Source organism: Syzygium oleosum, unplaced genomic scaffold (assembly GCF_021117445.2).
Source record: "Syzygium oleosum isolate NSW1041296 unplaced genomic scaffold, Sole_v2.1 Sole_v2.28, whole genome shotgun sequence".
Classification (NCBI taxonomy): domain Eukaryota; kingdom Viridiplantae; phylum Streptophyta; class Magnoliopsida; order Myrtales; family Myrtaceae; genus Syzygium; species Syzygium oleosum.
In genome coordinates, this window is record NW_026607512.1 from 488,793 (window position 1) to 506,496 (window position 17,704).

Genomic DNA, 17,704 nt, shown 5'->3' on the forward strand with positions numbered 1-17,704 from the left:
CCAAACGGGCCCTAAGAAGGTTGGCTCTGTTGACTCGATTTGATTCCAGGATTACGAAATATTATCAGCCTATCCCTTTGGATCTCACTCACATTCAGGAGGCTAGAACGAACGTGTAGAGGGATCTTCCCTTAATGGATCCCTTATATCTAGAATGTTGAAGCTTAAAAGGAGTACGAGCACCAAAGAAAAAAACGCGTGAGGATGGCTTTTTGCCTCAAAAGACGTGTGAAGAATACTTTAGACGAGGTGGGGTTTGTGTTAATGGAAGAGGGATGGAAAGATGAAGCGGGATCTCTCGCTGTTCTTGATAAGGATGAGGGTACACCTTGCAGATTTTCAATGAGGAAATCTTTGCGCAAACCGGTACGAAAAAGATGGCTGAGAAACTCAAAAAAAGTCAAGAGCGAGGGAATATGAGAGGGAAGAAGGCGGGAAGATGAACACCTTCGCTGAAGGACAATTTTGGGGTGAATTATTTGACTAGACTGGAGGAAGAAATAAAAGAAAGATGAAATAGGAGCTGAAATGCAGAAGCAGGTTCTTGGTAATTCTACCCACTTTGCTGGACAATTTCGGGTTCAATGTGACTTTCGTGGAAGTTGCCCAAGATATTTCCAAGAAAGATGAAATACCAAGTGTGCAACCTTGACTGCCATTAGTCATATCTACGGAAACAGCTCGTGCACACAAGCACCTTATTCTACCCCACCTAATCAAACTCATTATAAATATAATATTTTTTTTTGTCATATCATTACACATATAATCATTAGAAGATATTATTGATGAATTAACCAAATCACTGCATATTATTTTTATTTTTAATTTACGAGGAAATTTCTTTTTTCAAAGGACTTTCTATTTCGATACTAAGTTTTTTCAAGATACATCCATATTTAGAATATTAGTTTAAAACCTTGACAATAGAGAAGTCAATGAGCTTTCACAAATAGTTTTTCCAGAGTTGAAATAGATAGATTCCTTATAATGTGGAGGAAAGCTTAATGAACAAAGATAATGCCGCTAAATAAGGAAATCCAGATAACAAAAATAAGTAAAATGTAATGATTAAAATAATTCGATCAATAAATACATAGAATTTAAAGTCAAATTTGCTTAATGACTATGATAAAAAGGAGCGATCAATAAACGACTCTCTCTTGCCAATGATGAACCCGTGTAGATAGACGACGTCTTACAACGTTCGATTTTTTACTTTAGGGTATACCTATGATTTTGTCTCAACTTTTTCTTTTTTTGATATAATACTTACAGAAATTAATTGCTTGTTTGAACAGTATATGTTGTTCTACCATACATCTAGGGGAGCGACGACTTAATTTTAGCTAAAGTAATAGTGCCTCGTCACTATAATTTCAACTTTTTCTTTTTTTGATAATATAGTAACAAAAAACGAAACAAAGTATTGATTTGGCTCACATGCATCTTAAGACCAGACTGTGTGGTGCGAGTGTGAGTGTGGAACGAACGTTGCGAGTTATTGATAACACCGCGGCGACTCTCGTCCATCTCTTTCTCTCTTTCCTCTTTCATATCTCATCCGTTCCCCAACTACCGGTAAACAAATTGGACATTGTTGTTCGGCAGTGTTTGGAAATTGGAATGTGTTGCATGTGCTTGATCTGTATCTTCAAGTGTGAACTCCAGGATCACACGCAGAGAGAATCCTAGTGCGGATTATAATAATCATAAACACCACAGTGATGCGAACGCCTTGAAAGTCACATTAACTGGGCATTAATGATGAATGTTCCAAGAGTCCTAGAGGGGGGGGCATCTTGATGACAATGGAATAAGACCATGCTTTGGAAAAAATGGTTCTTTAGAGATTTTTTCGCAGTAAAACCAAACGTGAGTCCTGGGTTCTCGCATTTAATTAATACGATCGTGAATAATGATGACGGAAGTGCAAAGCAATGCACATGGAGAGGGAGAAGGAGATGAACAACCCTGGCTTTTGAATGACTCGTCATCTTCATCAAAAGCTGCTTCGCCTGTCAAAGTTACATTTTATCTATATTTCCGTCAGGAGACAGTGGAGATTTGTTTATGGGATGCGATCGCCCGAGCGTGTCAGGCGCGAACGCAATCGCATTCAAGCTCACGTCGGAGCAGGAAAGCGCCACTTTAATCAGTAATTAACGAGACGTGATCTGTTCTTTCTTAGTGCTCGAGTGGTGGTGGTATCAAGACATGATCCTCTCGGGGCTGGCGTGAGCAGGTTCGGGTTTAGACGAAGTACGACGAGGAGGGTGAGATCTCAAACGAGAGTTGAATCTCCCACCTAACTTTTTCACGCCCCTTTCTTTCTCGAAAGGACACGCGCACTCGTGCAACACATGTTGTTTCTTTCATTTTCCATGGCTACGGAGACAATCGGAAGTTTGCAGATACTAAGCTTGTCTCAATTGGAGACACGACCAAAGAACTTGGTCCCCGCTCTACGTTTTCACGAGATGAGGACAACCCGTGATTTAATGCGCGAGGCTCGACTTCGTTTGGGTCTTTTCTTTTTTTGGCTCATAAAACTTAATGTCATCGCAACAACCCGCAGTGGATGGGATTGTTGGTTTCGAGGCCATTGTTGTAGGAGCTATCAGTTCAAATCACGAGAGGATGCTTGTGCGTGTGGTGTTTGGTGAAATATTATCATTCGCCTTGTTTCCACCAATGCGCACTCCATCCATGGAGGAGGGTATTGGTTTGCGTCGTCTACATTGCGACAATTAGATAGGGAAGATGCAGTCATACAAATTTCGAAATCAGTAAATATGTTGGTGCTTAAAATTGGATCATATGCACTCAAATTCAATCCAGATCTGTGATGCGTTTGAAGTTTTTTTAAGTTTTTATCGTATGTCAGCGAAATTTTCAACTCTTCAACTTCATCGAAACGTAGAAGATCAATTTTCTTTATATTACTGTGCGACCACTGTGTCTATATTTTATCTGAAATAGCACCGAAACATAAATTCAGTCTGTTGTTCCTCTTTCAGAATAGCAAGTAAATGGCAATGCATGTCCAACTTAAATAAATTTTAAGTACTAAAGCAGCATGATTGCAAAATTTATCTTCGAATGGATCGATAGTAATTTCTGGCTAGCTAGGCATGCTCAATGAAACATCCCAAAGAACGCACGCACCTAAACTCGACTGAATCCTTCTACACGGCATCAGAGTCCATCGACTCTATTAAAATCCCTCAACACGTAGGACTTCCAGACGTGCAACAAGACACGTCTTTCGTTTTGCAAGCTGTGAGTTGGGTCCCGATGTCGTTTAAACTGTGATTGATTATGTCAATCAATGCTGCAAAATCAGAAACAAGGTTCTCAATCAATAACGTGCCTACTACGCCCCCTTTATAAATGGAAGTTGGCTATCTGTCTAACCAACTCGTGGACGAAGACTGAAAGGCACTGCTTGAGGTCAGGTCATCGTGTAAATGCAAGAACTGATTCGTACTTCATTTGGCCCTGAGTATGTTCATAGTCCTGCCAAATTAGAACAAATGGCCCAACTCGAGACACTAATCAGTGCGGTCCAGTTAAGACACATGCTAAGCTTCATTCTTTTCTTGGATGGGGCCCCAAAACTAGGACCAAGCACACTATGTCCATACATCATGGTCCACCTGAGTCGCAAAGCAGTTCTTGGTCATTCATGCCTAACCCCATGCTGCGCTGGTAGGTTGAGCGCATTTAAGAAACACTGGGGACACCAAAGTCGCGCCTAGGAAGAAAACTATAATGCAAAGTTTCTTCTTTTTTGTTTGTTTATATGTACACATCTATTTCAAGATCCCGACTTAAGCTCCTGGATCCTGACAGATCCAAAATTTCCTGCACAAATCCAGGAAGAGACTATCTTCTCGAGCATAGGGTGAGAAATAGGTAGATCTTGCCCCGTTTGATCCTCGTTCAAGGTCATTCCAGCGTTAGAGCTTATTAAGAGTAAAATCTTTCAGAAATGTATTGCAACCACTATTAATTCTAAAGACAACTTAGACATATACAATTTACATGTCAGTCTCACAGTCTAGCACCACACTTTTCTTTTTGGCGCCTCGGCAGCAGTGCGTCGGTCTTGTTATGTGCAACATTACATCATTACTCGTTCGATGTGCAGTCAAAAGCCAAAACGCCATGACCTTAAATACACCTGGTAATACTTCAAAGAGGCGCTCATCAACTTTCTATTCATCTCTAGATTTCGAAGTAGACACTGTCCATTGTTTTGAGCTGCTCCAACTCTTCTCCTCTTGCAATTCCAGGATCAATATAACACAACTGAAACAAATGATTGAATCAGGCAATTCAGACCCATAGTCATGAACTCAGGGTTTAACAAAAAAATCCCAGGAAAACAGTCTAACCTGGTATTGTGGCTTCTTCAGAGTATGAACGCCCCTTTTTATAAGCTTCTGCCACCCGGCATTTCTTTTCAGTGATCTTTCCAGCGTAGCTGTTCTCTACATAAACACAAAGATAACTCATAAAATATTTGGCAAGTATGCAAATAAACAAGCACAAGTCTCACCAAACTATGGCTTTGACTATCGTGCAATGAAGTGATCATATTTCGGGCAATTAAACAATGTATGATAATGCCTGAATAACTGGATATTGTGGATCTTGAATATCCAAAACACTTAAAGATATCAACCACTCCACTCTACGAGGAGTAAGAGTTTTTAATTACTCTGAAGCAAAAAGTAAGACTTCTTTCAAATTTCCTAAACCAACGGGCAACAATATCTCTCTCTAACTGAGAGAAGAAATCTCGACTGAAAGTTTTGCAAACTACCGCGAAGGTCAAAATATTATCTATACGCATTGTAATTGTGAGATTCTTTCTCTTTTTTTTCTTCCTTTGTGTAGGTGAATTTTTTCCTTTGCTAGGGCGAGAGGAAGGGGTGTTTAAAGTGGATTAATCTTATCAATACCCTAGGTTCATAATTACTTGCTAAAAGAAATGACAAACCAATAGTATTATTCAGATCTTTTTCCTTCCAAGGACCTCTACCCATTCTCAAATTTTTTTTGCCGATAATATTCATGATCAGTATTCACACATTCAGGTAGAGTTCGAGAGTGCTTTTTCTTAATACATGTTCTAGCATTCGGCAACCTATGTTTTAAGAAGGCTCTCGTAACAAATTTAAGTTTCAGAAGAGGCATTCCACTTGCGACCTACCCAAAGTTCCTTATTCAATTCTCACTTTAATAAGAAGCATCTTTTGTTCGTCCTCCCCAAGCTTCATTAGTCAATTCTGTGTCCTTTGTCCGTCAAAAACATCGGTATAGCATGATAAAACTTCTGCTTTGAGTGAAAAACTTTATACGAAATAGCTTTTTATTAGATCCCTCCATTGCTGTCTTAAGAACACTCCAAAATAGGAGTGATCGGCTCCAAGCTACATAGGTTCCACACTGGGAACATAGAATTTACCCTGTCAAAGGGGGTTCCCTGTATTTGGAACTGAGAACCGAAAAGGGTCCCTTAGAAACCGGCCTGGAACTGGCTCTACCCCCTTTTTTTTACAACTCTATACAAATTTTAGCCATATAATTGTTAATTAAGGATAACATGTCATGTCAACGACCTTAAGTAAATTGCTTAAAGCACTGATAGAGTACCTAGGCCACCCAGATTCGATCCCCATGTCTAACTTATTTGTTATATTTTTTTACAAAGTAAAAATAGGTTATAATCACAGTATAAAACGGGAAACCAAACCGGTCAAGGCCAGTTCTCTGACTTTTTACTCACGAACCTACTCGTGCCCTTGTGAACCGGCATGGAACCAATTGGGTAAGGCCGGTTGGGTGCAGTTCCCGGGTTGAACCCGCCAGTTGCTCACCTCTACTCCAAAGCTAACTGAAATTTCTACTGCAAAATCTAACTAGGTTATCGATATTGCTATCTTGGAACAAAGACCTCCCAATGCTTTCTGGTATCCCATCACAACAGTCTATTGCTCCCAGTCCTAACTTAAACATAGTTCACTCACCACTTTTGGCCGAGGCTAGGACACATCCAACAGTACTTTATGCATTAGAAGCAAAATCACACACATGTCCTGCCTTGTTTATACCTTTTGAAAATAAAGATAAGGGACAGTTCACTAACGCGATAGTGGATACTTACATGACCAGGGTCAAGTACTAAGAGATTGCATTTCTGCATCCCCTTTCGTTGATGTATGACTTGAATCCCAACGATGGTTCTTGAATGTCCGTCATGTTGAAAATAAAGAGGCCTGCTCACAAAAGCACTCAAATGTAGTATTTATCAGACACTAGAGATCCAGGCATTAGTAATATGATCAGGATAACATTATATCAAGGCAATCACTTACGTCTTTCTGCTAATTGAGACACAACTGAAACAATTATTTATGAAGCTTTTATCTGAAAAGTATCTCCACACCCAATCAGTAAGGACCTCCTGACCCTTACTAGATCTGGCAGAACTTATGCCCAGATCCTCATTACTGCTATCTGAAACTTGATCGTGCTGAATGTAAGAACAGCCAGTGTGTCCTACGGAGGAACAAACTTCAGGGGAAATCTGTTTCCTCTTGGCCAAATATCTATCCATTGGGCCACGAATCTGAACTGCATTCCCTTTTTCTCTTGCTCTTACGCTTTGTGAGTCTATTCTAGAACCAGGAACAGATAGAAAGAGTGATTCAAGGTTCTTTGGACCAAAATCCACTATCCTTGCCCGAAGCCCAAAAGAACGAAAAAGGGCAGCACATTCAGTGGCTCCGATCCAACTACTAGAACCATAGATTTTGTGATTGAAATGTTCTGATCCAACTTCATCAAAGCCCCTTCTCCAAGCAATCTCGAGCCATCTCTGAAGCGACACGATATCAGGAACAAATCCTGAACCACCAAATAGCCCCTCTTTCGCTTCCTGCCTTTCCGCTAGTAAGTGAGAACTGAGCATTTGGATATTACGCCAACCACAGCCCCAGCCAACATCCTCAGATATAGTGCTCTGAAAATGATCGATGTAACTACAAAGTATACATGTAGACTGCTCAGCTTCTAATTCAAGACATCTCTCTAACAAGGCCATTAAACCATCTTCAACTTTGTAGAAGCTACTTATTGTTTGCAAACTGACTAGATGGAAGATCTCATCCTCCACATCACTGCGAGTCCTTCCATCACACCTTGTTGCGTCCACTTCAGCAGCTTTATGACAGATTACTTCCTTCAACTTATCTATTTCCAGTTGATTGGTCTATGAAACAAACATTAAGTTACTGAAATTAGCATTACGGGCATGTTCATAAACAAAAAAGAAGCACACATATCTATTGTAGCATACTCCCTTCTTTCTGATCACACTCTGTATGTTGGAAGTTGCACAAAAGTTAACAGCTTTTTATGCTAACAACGGTTCTTATTCTTCTATAATCGGATTTGTATGCTTTCTAAATTTCTTCTCGCTATCAAGATAATGGCGTAAATCCCATGTTGTTCGTTGGACAAATCGTACAATTTGTGCATGAGGCTATCTAACACACAACACAAACTCGACAGCTACATACAACTGCACATTGAGAGCATATATCATCCCATATAAACAAAAACCGGCGAAGACATACGAGGAGGGAACCCACAGGATTACCATGGCAAGAGGCGGACTCGGAGGGGCGATCGCAATTCGCCGCGCCAGCTCCATGTCCTTGGCAGCCTCTTCATCCTCAAAGTGACCGTTCGCATGCCTACATGAACGATTCAAACCCAAATCAACGCTCTACACCAAAAAGGCCCCGCCGGCATTGATTTCTTCAGCAGCTAACATACCATCAAGAACGCAAAGAATCGTTACCTTTCAAGTTCCCCGTAAGGAACGCTCAAGCTACAGAACGGGCAGCTCGAAAAATCATCCATGGCGCATTTCTTTTCTTCCGCGCGCTTCGAGGGCGAGGAAGTTTTGGTCCGCTTCACATACAAAATTCAAATATCAGCGCCAAAAGAAAAATCCGCGCAAACCAGAGGGACGATGACTCGATCAGGAAAGAACAATGGCGACCCGTCTTCTTCGCGTTCCTGTGCTCTCAAAAGGACCGTCAAAGTTCAAAACTTGAAGCCGCTCGTATCCTCGAGCTAGACTCGGAAATCGAAGCGTTGATGCGACATTCGATTTTACTGCAGAGAGAGAGAGAAAGAGAGAGCAGAGCAGAGCAGAAAGGAAGGAGACGGCTTTTGGTTGAAGATGGGCCTATAGGCCCAGCAGAAAAAGACATGTTCTCGATCCATAAACTGTGAGTCTGTGACAAAGTAAAAATCTCAACTTTAGTTTGGGGTTCTTGATTCTTGAAAATTCTTTTCAAGGCTAACATACCTTCACATCTTGGCTTGACGATAGCCCCTTCAGATCATACAATGCATCAGCAAAAGAGATCGAATCTGGAAGTTAGAAGGAGAACCACCCTTTACTTTTCCTTTCGATTTGACCCTTTTAGATGTGTAAAGACGGGCGTCAATCGAATGAAACGCTCGGCCAGACGGGTGATTTGATCAATGAGTGATAGAAGCGGCAATATTACAGTGTCTTGCGCGATGAAGTGTGATCTAACTACTGCAACCGTACGTCATCGTGTGACCGTTCCTTTCAACTTTAATTGCGCATTGCCGCACGATCATTTCATTTCAACCGGATTTTCTAAGCGTGATCCTGTAAAAGGAGCATTTATGCAGATGGATCATATCTAAATTGTTTCAGAACAGTCGAGGTTTTCTCGTTCCCCACAAGTTGTTCTGTGTCTGCAACAAGCCTTGGTATTCTAACACCATAACGAGTCATTTCCAAATAAGCAGATGTACGAAACCAAAGCTATCATAGACTAATTTTGGCTATATGAGTTTGGTACCATTTGATGATACATGAGGAATACAAAGGGAAAGCTAAATCAATGCTCACAATCAGTTTCGCAGTCATTTATGTACACAAACTTGACTCTTATCTTCGCCAATGTCTATTCTTTCCAGTGTACAACCACCTCAGCTGCTCCTATACCTTGCTCTCCGCAATTTGTATTTGCGACGCCCTTTGTCCTGATGGAACAAGGGCCCTTCATATACAACACGAGGTGGAGGTCAAGCTTCTTCTTTGGTCAAGACATGAGCTCCGCTTTTCGAGAGTAGGAGGTTCTTCATTTCTCGGTAACTCCGAAGCTCGTCCAGTGCATCCGAGGTCTTACGAGGCATAAAGAATCCCGAAGCTGTAGCAACACCTCCCTCTTGTTCCGTGTTCAAGGACTGGGCTGAGTAACAACTGGAATCTTGTTGAAGTGGAGCCGCTGTTCTTAACAGGTGAACGAGAATCCCGACAGCGGCATTTTGCGATTTTGCGCCCATCGGTAACGATGACGAAGTGAACTCTGAACCTTCTCTGCCATCACCAGTATTGCTACAGAATGAAGATTGATGATGGTAAGGTAAGATTCAGGTCACACAAATCTCACAAGGACCATGCGAATGAACTACCTCCAAGCTATCCCTGGGATCAGGCCCAACGACATACATTCTCTAATTGATAATTGCAGAAAGTACGCCCCAAATATTGGAGACTGAAAATGGGGCATTACAACTCTTGTAGAAAACAGTATCACTTCACAGATGTACACAAAAATTAAGAGCAAAGAATTTTGGGCTCATCTACACACCAGTCAGGTTTAATTTCTCTGCATATTACAACATACAAGAAACATAATCTTTAAGTATTCTCACTTTTTAAATCTTTTCTGGAGAGGAATACATGAGACCTGGCAGTCGTAATGACCGAGATATCTCAGGGCAGTGAGCAACTAAGCATAGTGCAAAATACAGTCCAATAGATAATCGAACTCCCATCATGCACAGGGATCCATTGGCTAAGCAATTAGCAGATTGTATACCGTAGTTTATCAGAAAGATCTCTGGGAACCTTCAAACAGAAAAAAAAAAAAAAAAGGATCTCTGTGAAGCCAGAAAGCAAACTTTAACCAGCACTTGCATGAAAATTGTGTACAACAAATTCTAATTTAAAAGCATATCGCACAGGCAATCCTTGTTTTCTTAAAGCTATATCATCCCCTTTGAAAGCTACTGGTTCAACCATGCTCAGCTGCATCCCCAATGACAACAGCTTTTGCAACTGCCATTCTAGACTAAATAGGAATGGCTGTACTATACTAAAGGATCCCCATAGTTCCATCAGTATGGTTAGTGTCTTCTTCTATCCTTTATCAAGTAAGAGGCTGACCACTCTTATCAGATGATAATATGATAGACGGATGATGATTCAGGCCAAGGCCCCTTGATACATATGATGAAAACTTGTGCTCTTAAAATAAATCTCAAATTGAAAGCATAACCATTCACCACTCCATCGATCACATTTAAGACCCCATTCATACCAAGCTATCACTCAAAAGCAAACCGGTTATAGAGACACAGAAAAATTCATATGCAGGCAAATGTACAATTGCTATCAAGAGAAACAAATGACCAAAAAGTACCTGGGTGGAGGATCAACATCATCAACATCGAAAGGGCATGAAAAGTCACCATCATCCAAGTCATCTTGGAAAGACAATCTACTAGAACTTCGAGAAAACCCTATGCGCGGAGAGCCACTTGAAGATAACAAGCCCGAAAACCGCCCCGAATCATCTCGACCATCTTTTGTGACCTACCCAAAGGAATTACATTTGGGCTTCAGCAAATATGCTACAGATTGTTACTCTTGTATTGAGAAATAAAAATGCATGGATCAACAAGTGACTAGATTTAAAGACATTACCTTCTGATTAACATAGTGATTATGCAACTCCCCAGATCTCAAAGATTCCTGTTTCCGGAATGATCTGATTCCAGATGAAGACTCTTGAGATGAGGGGTCAAGCCTTGTGTGCCTGGGTGATAGAGGGGGAAGAGAATGTCTATTTGGATCAGAAAAGTTTGGAGATAAGTATCTCGCATTTCCACTTGCTGTTGGATGTGGAATGGCCATGGGAGCGGTCTCCGACCGTACACGATTTTTGCCAACACTACCGCTGGAAAAGTATGTTGGCGGAGATGGGGAAGGAGATGGAGAGAAAGGGGATGGAGAGAAAGGTGGCGACAGTTGATAATCTTCATAGCTATTAACTCTTTGAGATGTGGATCTATAGCTTTGAGCTCGTTGAGAATACTTATCAGTAGGAGGAGATGGAGAACCATAAGCACAGTATGTAGGTGGGGATCCACCAAGGGAATGACCTTGTGTAAAAGGAGCTGGTCTGTGAAATCCACTTGTCCAGCTGTGTGGGCGTTGAAATGGTGCTGAAGAAGGCGATCCTACTCCTCTTAAAGGAAAAGATGTAGGGCGAACACCCTTATCAAAAGAGGGGAACGACCTAAGTGGGTCAGTGGCAGGACTACCGACGTAATCAGTAATAATCCTCGGAAACAATGAAGTTGCGGGCTCCAGGTTGAAATCAGACAATGTTTTACGATATGAAACAGCTACACTAAAACGTCCTGAAGAGGCCTCCACAGGAGCAAAAGTATATTCTTTCATCATCTCCTCCTCTGCCCGTGAGAATGGATTACTAAAGGTAGATACTTTGTATATGAGATCCAAATTACATGTCTGGCCCGATGAACTTAGCTGCCGAAATATCCTATAAGCCGGGAGGAGTCTCATTTGCGAATAAAGAGAACGTAATAGTACGATCAACTTCTTGTATATCTTCTTGTGAAGAGAAGAATCATTGATATTAGGAGTAACTCTAGGAGACTCATAATGAACAACCCACCTTTCTATGACCGTCTCAACGGATGCTTTTATAGCAGAGTAAGCATCCACAGATGATGAATTAGGCCCCTCGTGAACAAGTATTATGTCGATAATCATTGGGTCCATTAGATTCCTGTGCCAAAAGTTCAAGTTTTCCAGGGCAGCAGGGCGGTCTCCCAATACTAAGTTAAACCATTTGTCATTCTTTCTCCCTCGAGAAACTGTATGGTGGTCGCTTCTTTGGTCATTTGGGTGCAGAGAAGGAATCCTCGAATCCAAAATAATGTGCAAACTCTTTAACAGAAACCGTGATACTATCTGATCCATTTGCAGCACCAATTCTACTATCAGCAGGTAGTCCTATCAATCTCACAACACATCTCGAACGATTATAGATTGTCCTGGACCCAGATGAACACACCAGCACCACCACTACGGGAAGTAATCTCACCCTCACCACAAACTTGAATGAAAATCTACTTATATTATCAGGACTTTAGGAAAAAAATTATCTTCACCAGATGCTTCCATCATTTTCCCATGCTAAGTTCCTCTCAAGAGCATTAGTTAAGTTGAATGGGAGAATCATCAGCTCAAGATGAGTAGAAGATACAAGCTCTACGAAACGCGTTGTTCAAGCAGAGACCTGATCAAACAATCCCTGGATCGTCCATCCTCATAAAAACCACGATTAACATAATACTGACGAACAGATCAAGCATAAATCATCAAGAAAAGTCCCTTACTTTTGATCCAACCACACCAAGAAACCAAACCCACAAAGGAACTAGATCGACGAACCTGCTAGAGAAAGATCGACCCGCCACGTCAAAAAAATAAAAAACGAAACTTTCGAGCAGATCCTGACGAGAGAAAGAGAGAGAGACTTACCCGAGAAAGAAGAAACGGTGGATTTGAAAGCGGAGAAACCGCAAGATTGCGTGCACCAGAAACAGACGCGATCGGAGGAAAATTGGGACAAACCCAAGAAGCTCCCCAAAATTCGCGAGCCCAATTCAACTGGAGCAGCAGGCTATCATCAGATCATCGATCCGTCGATCGAACTCGAGCGCGGAGTGAAGAGGCTTCCGACCCGTCTTAGCATCGAATGACAAGAACACACGGAAATTCACTGCCCATTCTCCCATTGGAGAGAACGAACGCGCTCTCTCTCTCTCTCTCTCTCTCTCTGTGACCCGCTTTCTTGATTTTCTTGCTAGTAAAATAGCACAAGCAAGATCATTATTTTAAGGCCAAATCATTGCACGCCCTCGTCAATGACGTGCCCGGAGATAAGAAAGAGAGCCCCCCCAAAAAGAAAGAGAGAAACAAAAGTTGCAGGGCATTATTACCGGTTTCGCGACCTGATCTCTTTCATGCATTAACGTGCGAGCCTCGTGTCGCTTCCTCAGAAAACTCAAGAAAAAGAAAAGAAAAGAAAAGAAAAGAAAAGAAGGAAACCGTGGTTTGTTCTGTACGCATGGATTTGCGTTCTCGGAGGAATTTGAGATCTGTCCTTATCCGGGGTTGGGCTGCACGATCACGAGCTCTGTCGGGGAAGACGATGAGCGTGTCAAATTAGCTTTCCTTCATTTAGCTTGAGATACAAGTTTGTAAGTTTAAAGTTACCTTTTTTTTTTCTAAGAATGATTTGATGCAGTACTAGGTTTTTTGGTCGGTGATGCAATACCAGGTTGTTTTTTTTTTTTGTCGAAGATGCAATACTAGGTTCAAAATTCGATAAATCAAGTGATCCGGTAAGACCTAACTTATTTGGAAATCAATGTCTGATTTTGGTACGTGGGATAAGTAACAATGAAAGGAAAGGATTGTCGATCTGGTTTCCCCTTCTCATTTCACGTGTCATCAATGTCCTGCGTAGCTGCAGCAGTTCTCTGACGTAGATAATATCTCGTTGTATGTACAATATAGGTGCTATGGTGATTCCGAAGGTGCATGACCCCATTGTATCAATCAATTGCATCATATTATCAGAGGATAAGCATGTAATAAGAAGGAACGTGCTAAAGTTGCTAAAGCCATCTATTCATGTATGGATTTTAAGGATATCAAGACTGATCTGTGCACATCAAGTACGGAATCATCACACGATTATACTTAACATCAATCAAAGTTTTGGCGGAACATGGACATGATCGGCACTACTCTGTTCGCTCTAGCACGAGCATCATTTTATTTGCTCGAATGCACGGACAACATTCGATCATTTTAATACTCCATCCGGTTACAAATCCATGTTGTTGAACTCTGTCCTCAAGTCGTACGTCGCACGTAAAATCAGTCGCCCGTTCCTCTAAACAGCGCGACGAATGCCGATTTAACACAAGATCGCTAACACAAACATGCCATTATGATACAAACGACAAGTCCATGGCCTGGTCGAGAAAGACAAGTTGGGTGACCCCAAGATCAGATTTAGGGAGTAATCAAAGCCCCAAATCACGTTTGTCTTCTATGGTAAAAAGCTACTTGATGGAGATCCTTGGCCTTTTCGAAATTGGACTCGAATCATTAAACATTTGAGGCCCACTAGATGCCCAACAACTGCTCATGATAAACTATGCCTTAATTTCACAAATATGAGTTCTTTAACCCCTTTTCTCTACTTTGCACACAAGCCAAAAGATTATCATCATCTTATTAAAATTGCCCTAAAGAGGGGCCTAATAGCGACGAGATCAAAGTCGCTTCCTTCCATGATTAATTAAGAGGGAAAAAGTAATACAAGAGAACCTTAGTGATCCTTACTATCTGGAACTCTCCTTATATTACCCAATTTCTACTCTGAATCAATGAGAGGCACGCAATTATAATATAGTCGCGAAATGATTTAATTATTTTCCGACTTCCTCCTGCACATAGGTTGCTCATCTAACTCTGCGCACTAAAATGACCCTTTTATTATTCTCGTTTTTTTTTTTTGCGGGGGGGCCAAATTTACAATCTATTGCTCTCGGAAATCGCTGGCAAGACGGCAATGCTTTCGACGGGCAACGTCAATAATAGGACCCCGACTAACTCGACCGCAGTGACTCCTGTACCAAAATTGATTATGCAGATTGCTCTACACAATCAATGCTTTCAAAACCCTAATGCAAAGTAAGCCTGTTGGAAGGGGGAAAAGGCTGCTCTAGAGTTGCTTTAATTATCTCTATGGCCCCCGCCCCCAATCAATTTGCCTTTTTATGAAGTGGGGGTTCCTAGAGGGATGAGAAAGCGCTACTGCCAAATTGGGTTTCATTGCAAACGACAAAATACATAATTGGTGTTTTTGTGATTTCCCTTTCACAAGAAATATTATGGTACCTCGAACAAGATTTGGCCTCCTTCCTTGACCATTTGGAGGCTACCTAGCCTCAGTAAGGACAAACTCAAGAAGCATGGTCCCCCTCGTTGCTTTTGGTTTAATTCGTCTACCAACCTTATTTTTTCATTGTCAATCTTTGGCAAATTTCACACACATTGGTGAAAATAGATGATCGCCCTCGTACAAGCGGGCCGTCATTAAAACATGAAACTCACGTTGCTCCCTCTTTCAACTCTCGCCATGAATGGAGATCCTCATGTTGTGTTGTGTCGAAACGGTGAGGATGTCTATGTCTCGACAGGGGACGGAACGATGGTTTTTTGCATCAAGAGGATGAGCAATTGGCGCACGTGTTAAATGGGTGCCGGAAAAGGAAAAAAATAATTTGATTAAATTAAACACAATCAATCTATACACATAAAAATAAAAGGGAAAATTTCAATTTGGTACCTAAAGTGGGGCTATTTTATCAAAAATGGGTCTAAAGTGGACAAAATGTCAAATAAGCGCCTGAAGTGCCTAATCAGTCTCAAATAGGGGCCCAAAGTGCCCAATTAATCTCAAATAAAGGCTTGGGTTCCCCGGCCGGTCAAATATTCACCGACTGACGAGCACGTTATTGTTCCGGCAATCAGAACAGGAGCATTTTTCGTCTTTTACTTTTTCTTTTTTTTTTTCTCACTTTTCCTTTTCCTCTTCTTTTTTTTTTTTCTTGGTTTCCCTCCGCCGGCCATAACCGGCGCCGGCGGAGGTGGCCGGCGAGGGTCGGGCGGCCCTCGTCCGGCACCGGCGAGGGCCGACCTTGGGTTTTCCTTGCCAGCGTCGGGCGAGGGCGGCCCCCGCCCGATGCCCTGCGAGGGAAACCCGGGGCTGGCCCGCCGACGCCGGCGAGGGCCGCCTCGCTCGGGCCGGGCGGGGCGAGGGCCGCCCGACCCTCGCCGGGACGTCGGACGAGGGCCGCCTACTCGGGCCGGGCGGCGAGGGCCGCTTGACCCTCGCCGGCGTCGGATCTAGCGAGGGTCGCCATCGCCCGCCCAACCCAGGCGAGGGCGGCCCTCGCCAACGTCGGGTGACCCTCGCCCGACCCTCGTCGGCCACCTTCGCCGGTGCCGGCTATGGCCGGCGGAGGGAAACCAGAAAAAAAAAAAAAGAAGAGGAAAAGGAAAAGAGAAAAAAAAAAAGAAAGTAAAAGACGAAAATGCCACTGTTCCGATTGCCGGAACAGTAACGTGCTTGCCGGCCGGTGAACATTTGACCGCCCGGCGAATTCAGGCCCTTATTTGAGACTAATTGGGCACTTCGAGTCCCTATTTGAGACTGAGTGGGCACTTCATATCCTTATTTGACACTTTGTCCATTTTGGACCCCTTTTTGAGAAAATGACCCTACTTTGGGTACTAAATTGAAATTTTCCCAAAATAAAATAAAATGGAAATTATTGTGAAACTTTTTACAAAGCAAGGGATGAGACGGGATCAAGTTTTTCGAATACGAGAGGGGTGATAGGACTGAGTAGATCCGCAGCCAAAAAGTTATATCGTGATTATGAACCTTAGAAAAAGATTTCATCAATAAATGGTTCGGCCGTTAGTTTTCTGTTTTTGTCAAATAATGCGGTAACTGTGAAAAACATGACGAATAAAAACATAATATGTACCATGCCTAAGTTTTTATTAATTCGAATATAATAGATCTCGGTCGTTCAACGGATCTCGGTTTCGACGGTTGAGATAGGATGAACCATGACGCGTCCTCAACCATAGAATCCAACCGAAATAGCCAAGCACATACGTGAGCACGATTTCTCGTACCCCTTTCGGATTCATTGAACCTGGACATTCCCGAATTTCCCTATAAAGAACGACCCTCCGCTTCCATGGCTTCCACAGCCAACCAAAAAACCTCATCATCCATTCATTGGTCGTTCGATTCGATCGAGAGAGAGAGAGAGAGAGAGAGCGCATTAATTTGCAATGGCTCCGGCAATGGCGGCGTCGGATCCCCTGGCGAGGCAGGCCATGTCGCGGGCGGCGAGCGCCGCGCTAGCAGGGGGCGGCGGCGAGGAGCAGGAGAAGCTGAGGCGGAGGAACGCGGAGCTGGAGAGGGAGCTGAGGGAGAGCCGGGAGAGGGAGGAGGCGGCGAGGGAGGAGCTGCGGAGGACGTCGGAGAGGCTGAGGGTGGTGGAGGAGGCGGAGGAGAGGCTCTGCACCCAGCTCGGCGAGCTCGAGGCCGAAGCCGTCCTCCAGGCGCGCGCCTACCACGCCCACATCCTCAGCCTCGCGGACCAGCTCGCGCAGGCCCAGAAATTCCTCCAGGTCGACTCCGTTCTTCCCCGGTCGTGAAATTGTAGCTAGATTTTAGGGCCCTGTGGCTGAGATGTAATCAAAATGCAGTTGTTTTCGTTAGGGAGATTTCGGACGTAGCTAGCAGATTCTTTCTCCCACGACTTGTAGGAGGACGACGAAGAGTTTGATAAGAGCAAATCCATTTCCCCTTTCTTTGTCTCCGTTTCTTCTGGCTTCATGACGTTGCAAATTTCACGCACCCTGAAAATCACTTAAATT

The 17,704-nt window shown here is 42.8% G+C and overlaps 3 protein-coding genes across 9 annotated transcripts; 1 reads left to right on the plus strand and 2 right to left on the minus strand.

Moving 5' to 3' along the window:
• Positions 1-3,969: 3,969 nt before the first annotated feature.
• LOC115680594 (uncharacterized) lies at positions 3,970-8,238 on the minus strand. The gene is made up of 6 exons (XM_030604412.2): positions 7,877-8,238; positions 7,673-7,769; positions 6,387-7,282; positions 6,176-6,287; positions 4,401-4,496; positions 3,970-4,314 (listed from the first exon to the last, which is right to left on the minus strand). Exons 1-6 carry the CDS (start codon positions 7,936-7,938, stop codon positions 4,231-4,233), a joined length of 1,347 nt encoding a protein of 448 aa, XP_030460272.1. The 5' UTR covers positions 7,939-8,238; the 3' UTR covers positions 3,970-4,230.
• A 633-nt stretch (positions 8,239-8,871) lies between these two features.
• On the minus strand, positions 8,872-13,212 carry LOC115680593 (autophagy-related protein 13a). Of its 7 annotated transcripts, none has more exons than XM_056303549.1 (5): positions 12,704-13,212; positions 12,559-12,613; positions 10,835-12,458; positions 10,551-10,723; positions 8,872-9,460 (listed from the first exon to the last, which is right to left on the minus strand). In XM_056303549.1, exons 3-5 carry the CDS (start codon positions 12,137-12,139, stop codon positions 9,148-9,150), a joined length of 1,791 nt encoding a protein of 596 aa, XP_056159524.1. In that variant the 5' UTR covers positions 12,140-12,458; positions 12,559-12,613; positions 12,704-13,212; the 3' UTR covers positions 8,872-9,147. The 7 variants fall into 7 exon arrangements, with proteins under 7 accessions (XP_056159524.1, XP_056159520.1, XP_056159523.1 ...); XM_056303545.1 differs by having other exon boundaries at positions 10,835-12,473; XM_056303548.1 differs by having other exon boundaries at positions 10,835-12,244; positions 12,331-12,613.
• A 3,797-nt stretch (positions 13,213-17,009) lies between these two features.
• Positions 17,010-17,490, plus strand: LOC130135149 (protein RESPONSE TO LOW SULFUR 3-like). The gene has a single exon (XM_056303578.1). The coding sequence runs from the start codon at positions 17,114-17,116 to the stop codon at positions 17,480-17,482; it is 369 nt and encodes a 122-aa protein (XP_056159553.1). The 5' UTR covers positions 17,010-17,113; the 3' UTR covers positions 17,483-17,490.
• The last annotated feature ends 214 nt before the right edge of the window (positions 17,491-17,704 follow it).

Excerpts from the sequence above, each read along its gene's own strand:
- LOC115680594 (XM_030604412.2), bottom strand. The coding sequence starts at position 7,938 with ATGGATGATTTTTCGAGCTGCCCGTTCTGTAGCTTGAGCGTTCCTTAC. Across the intron at positions 7,283-7,672 it reads CGAGTCCGCCTCTTGCCATG|ACCAATCAACTGGAAATAGA; the intron begins GTAATCCTGTGG and ends TTTGTTTCATAG. Across the intron at positions 4,315-4,400 it reads TGAAGAAGCCACAATACCAG|TTGTGTTATATTGATCCTGG; the intron begins GTTAGACTGTTT and ends CATTTGTTTCAG.
- LOC130135149 (XM_056303578.1), top strand. The coding sequence starts at position 17,114 with ATGGCTCCGGCAATGGCGGCGTCGGATCCCCTGGCGAGGCAGGCCATG.
- LOC115680593 (XM_056303550.1), bottom strand. The coding sequence starts at position 12,139 with ATGGATCAGATAGTATCACGGTTTCTGTTAAAGAGTTTGCACATTATT. Across the intron at positions 10,724-10,834 it reads ATCACTATGTTAATCAGAAG|GTCACAAAAGATGGTCGAGA; the intron begins GTAATGTCTTTA and ends TCCTTTGGGTAG. Across the intron at positions 9,461-10,550 it reads GATGTTGATCCTCCACCCAG|CAATACTGGTGATGGCAGAG; the intron begins GTACTTTTTGGT and ends TTCATTCTGTAG.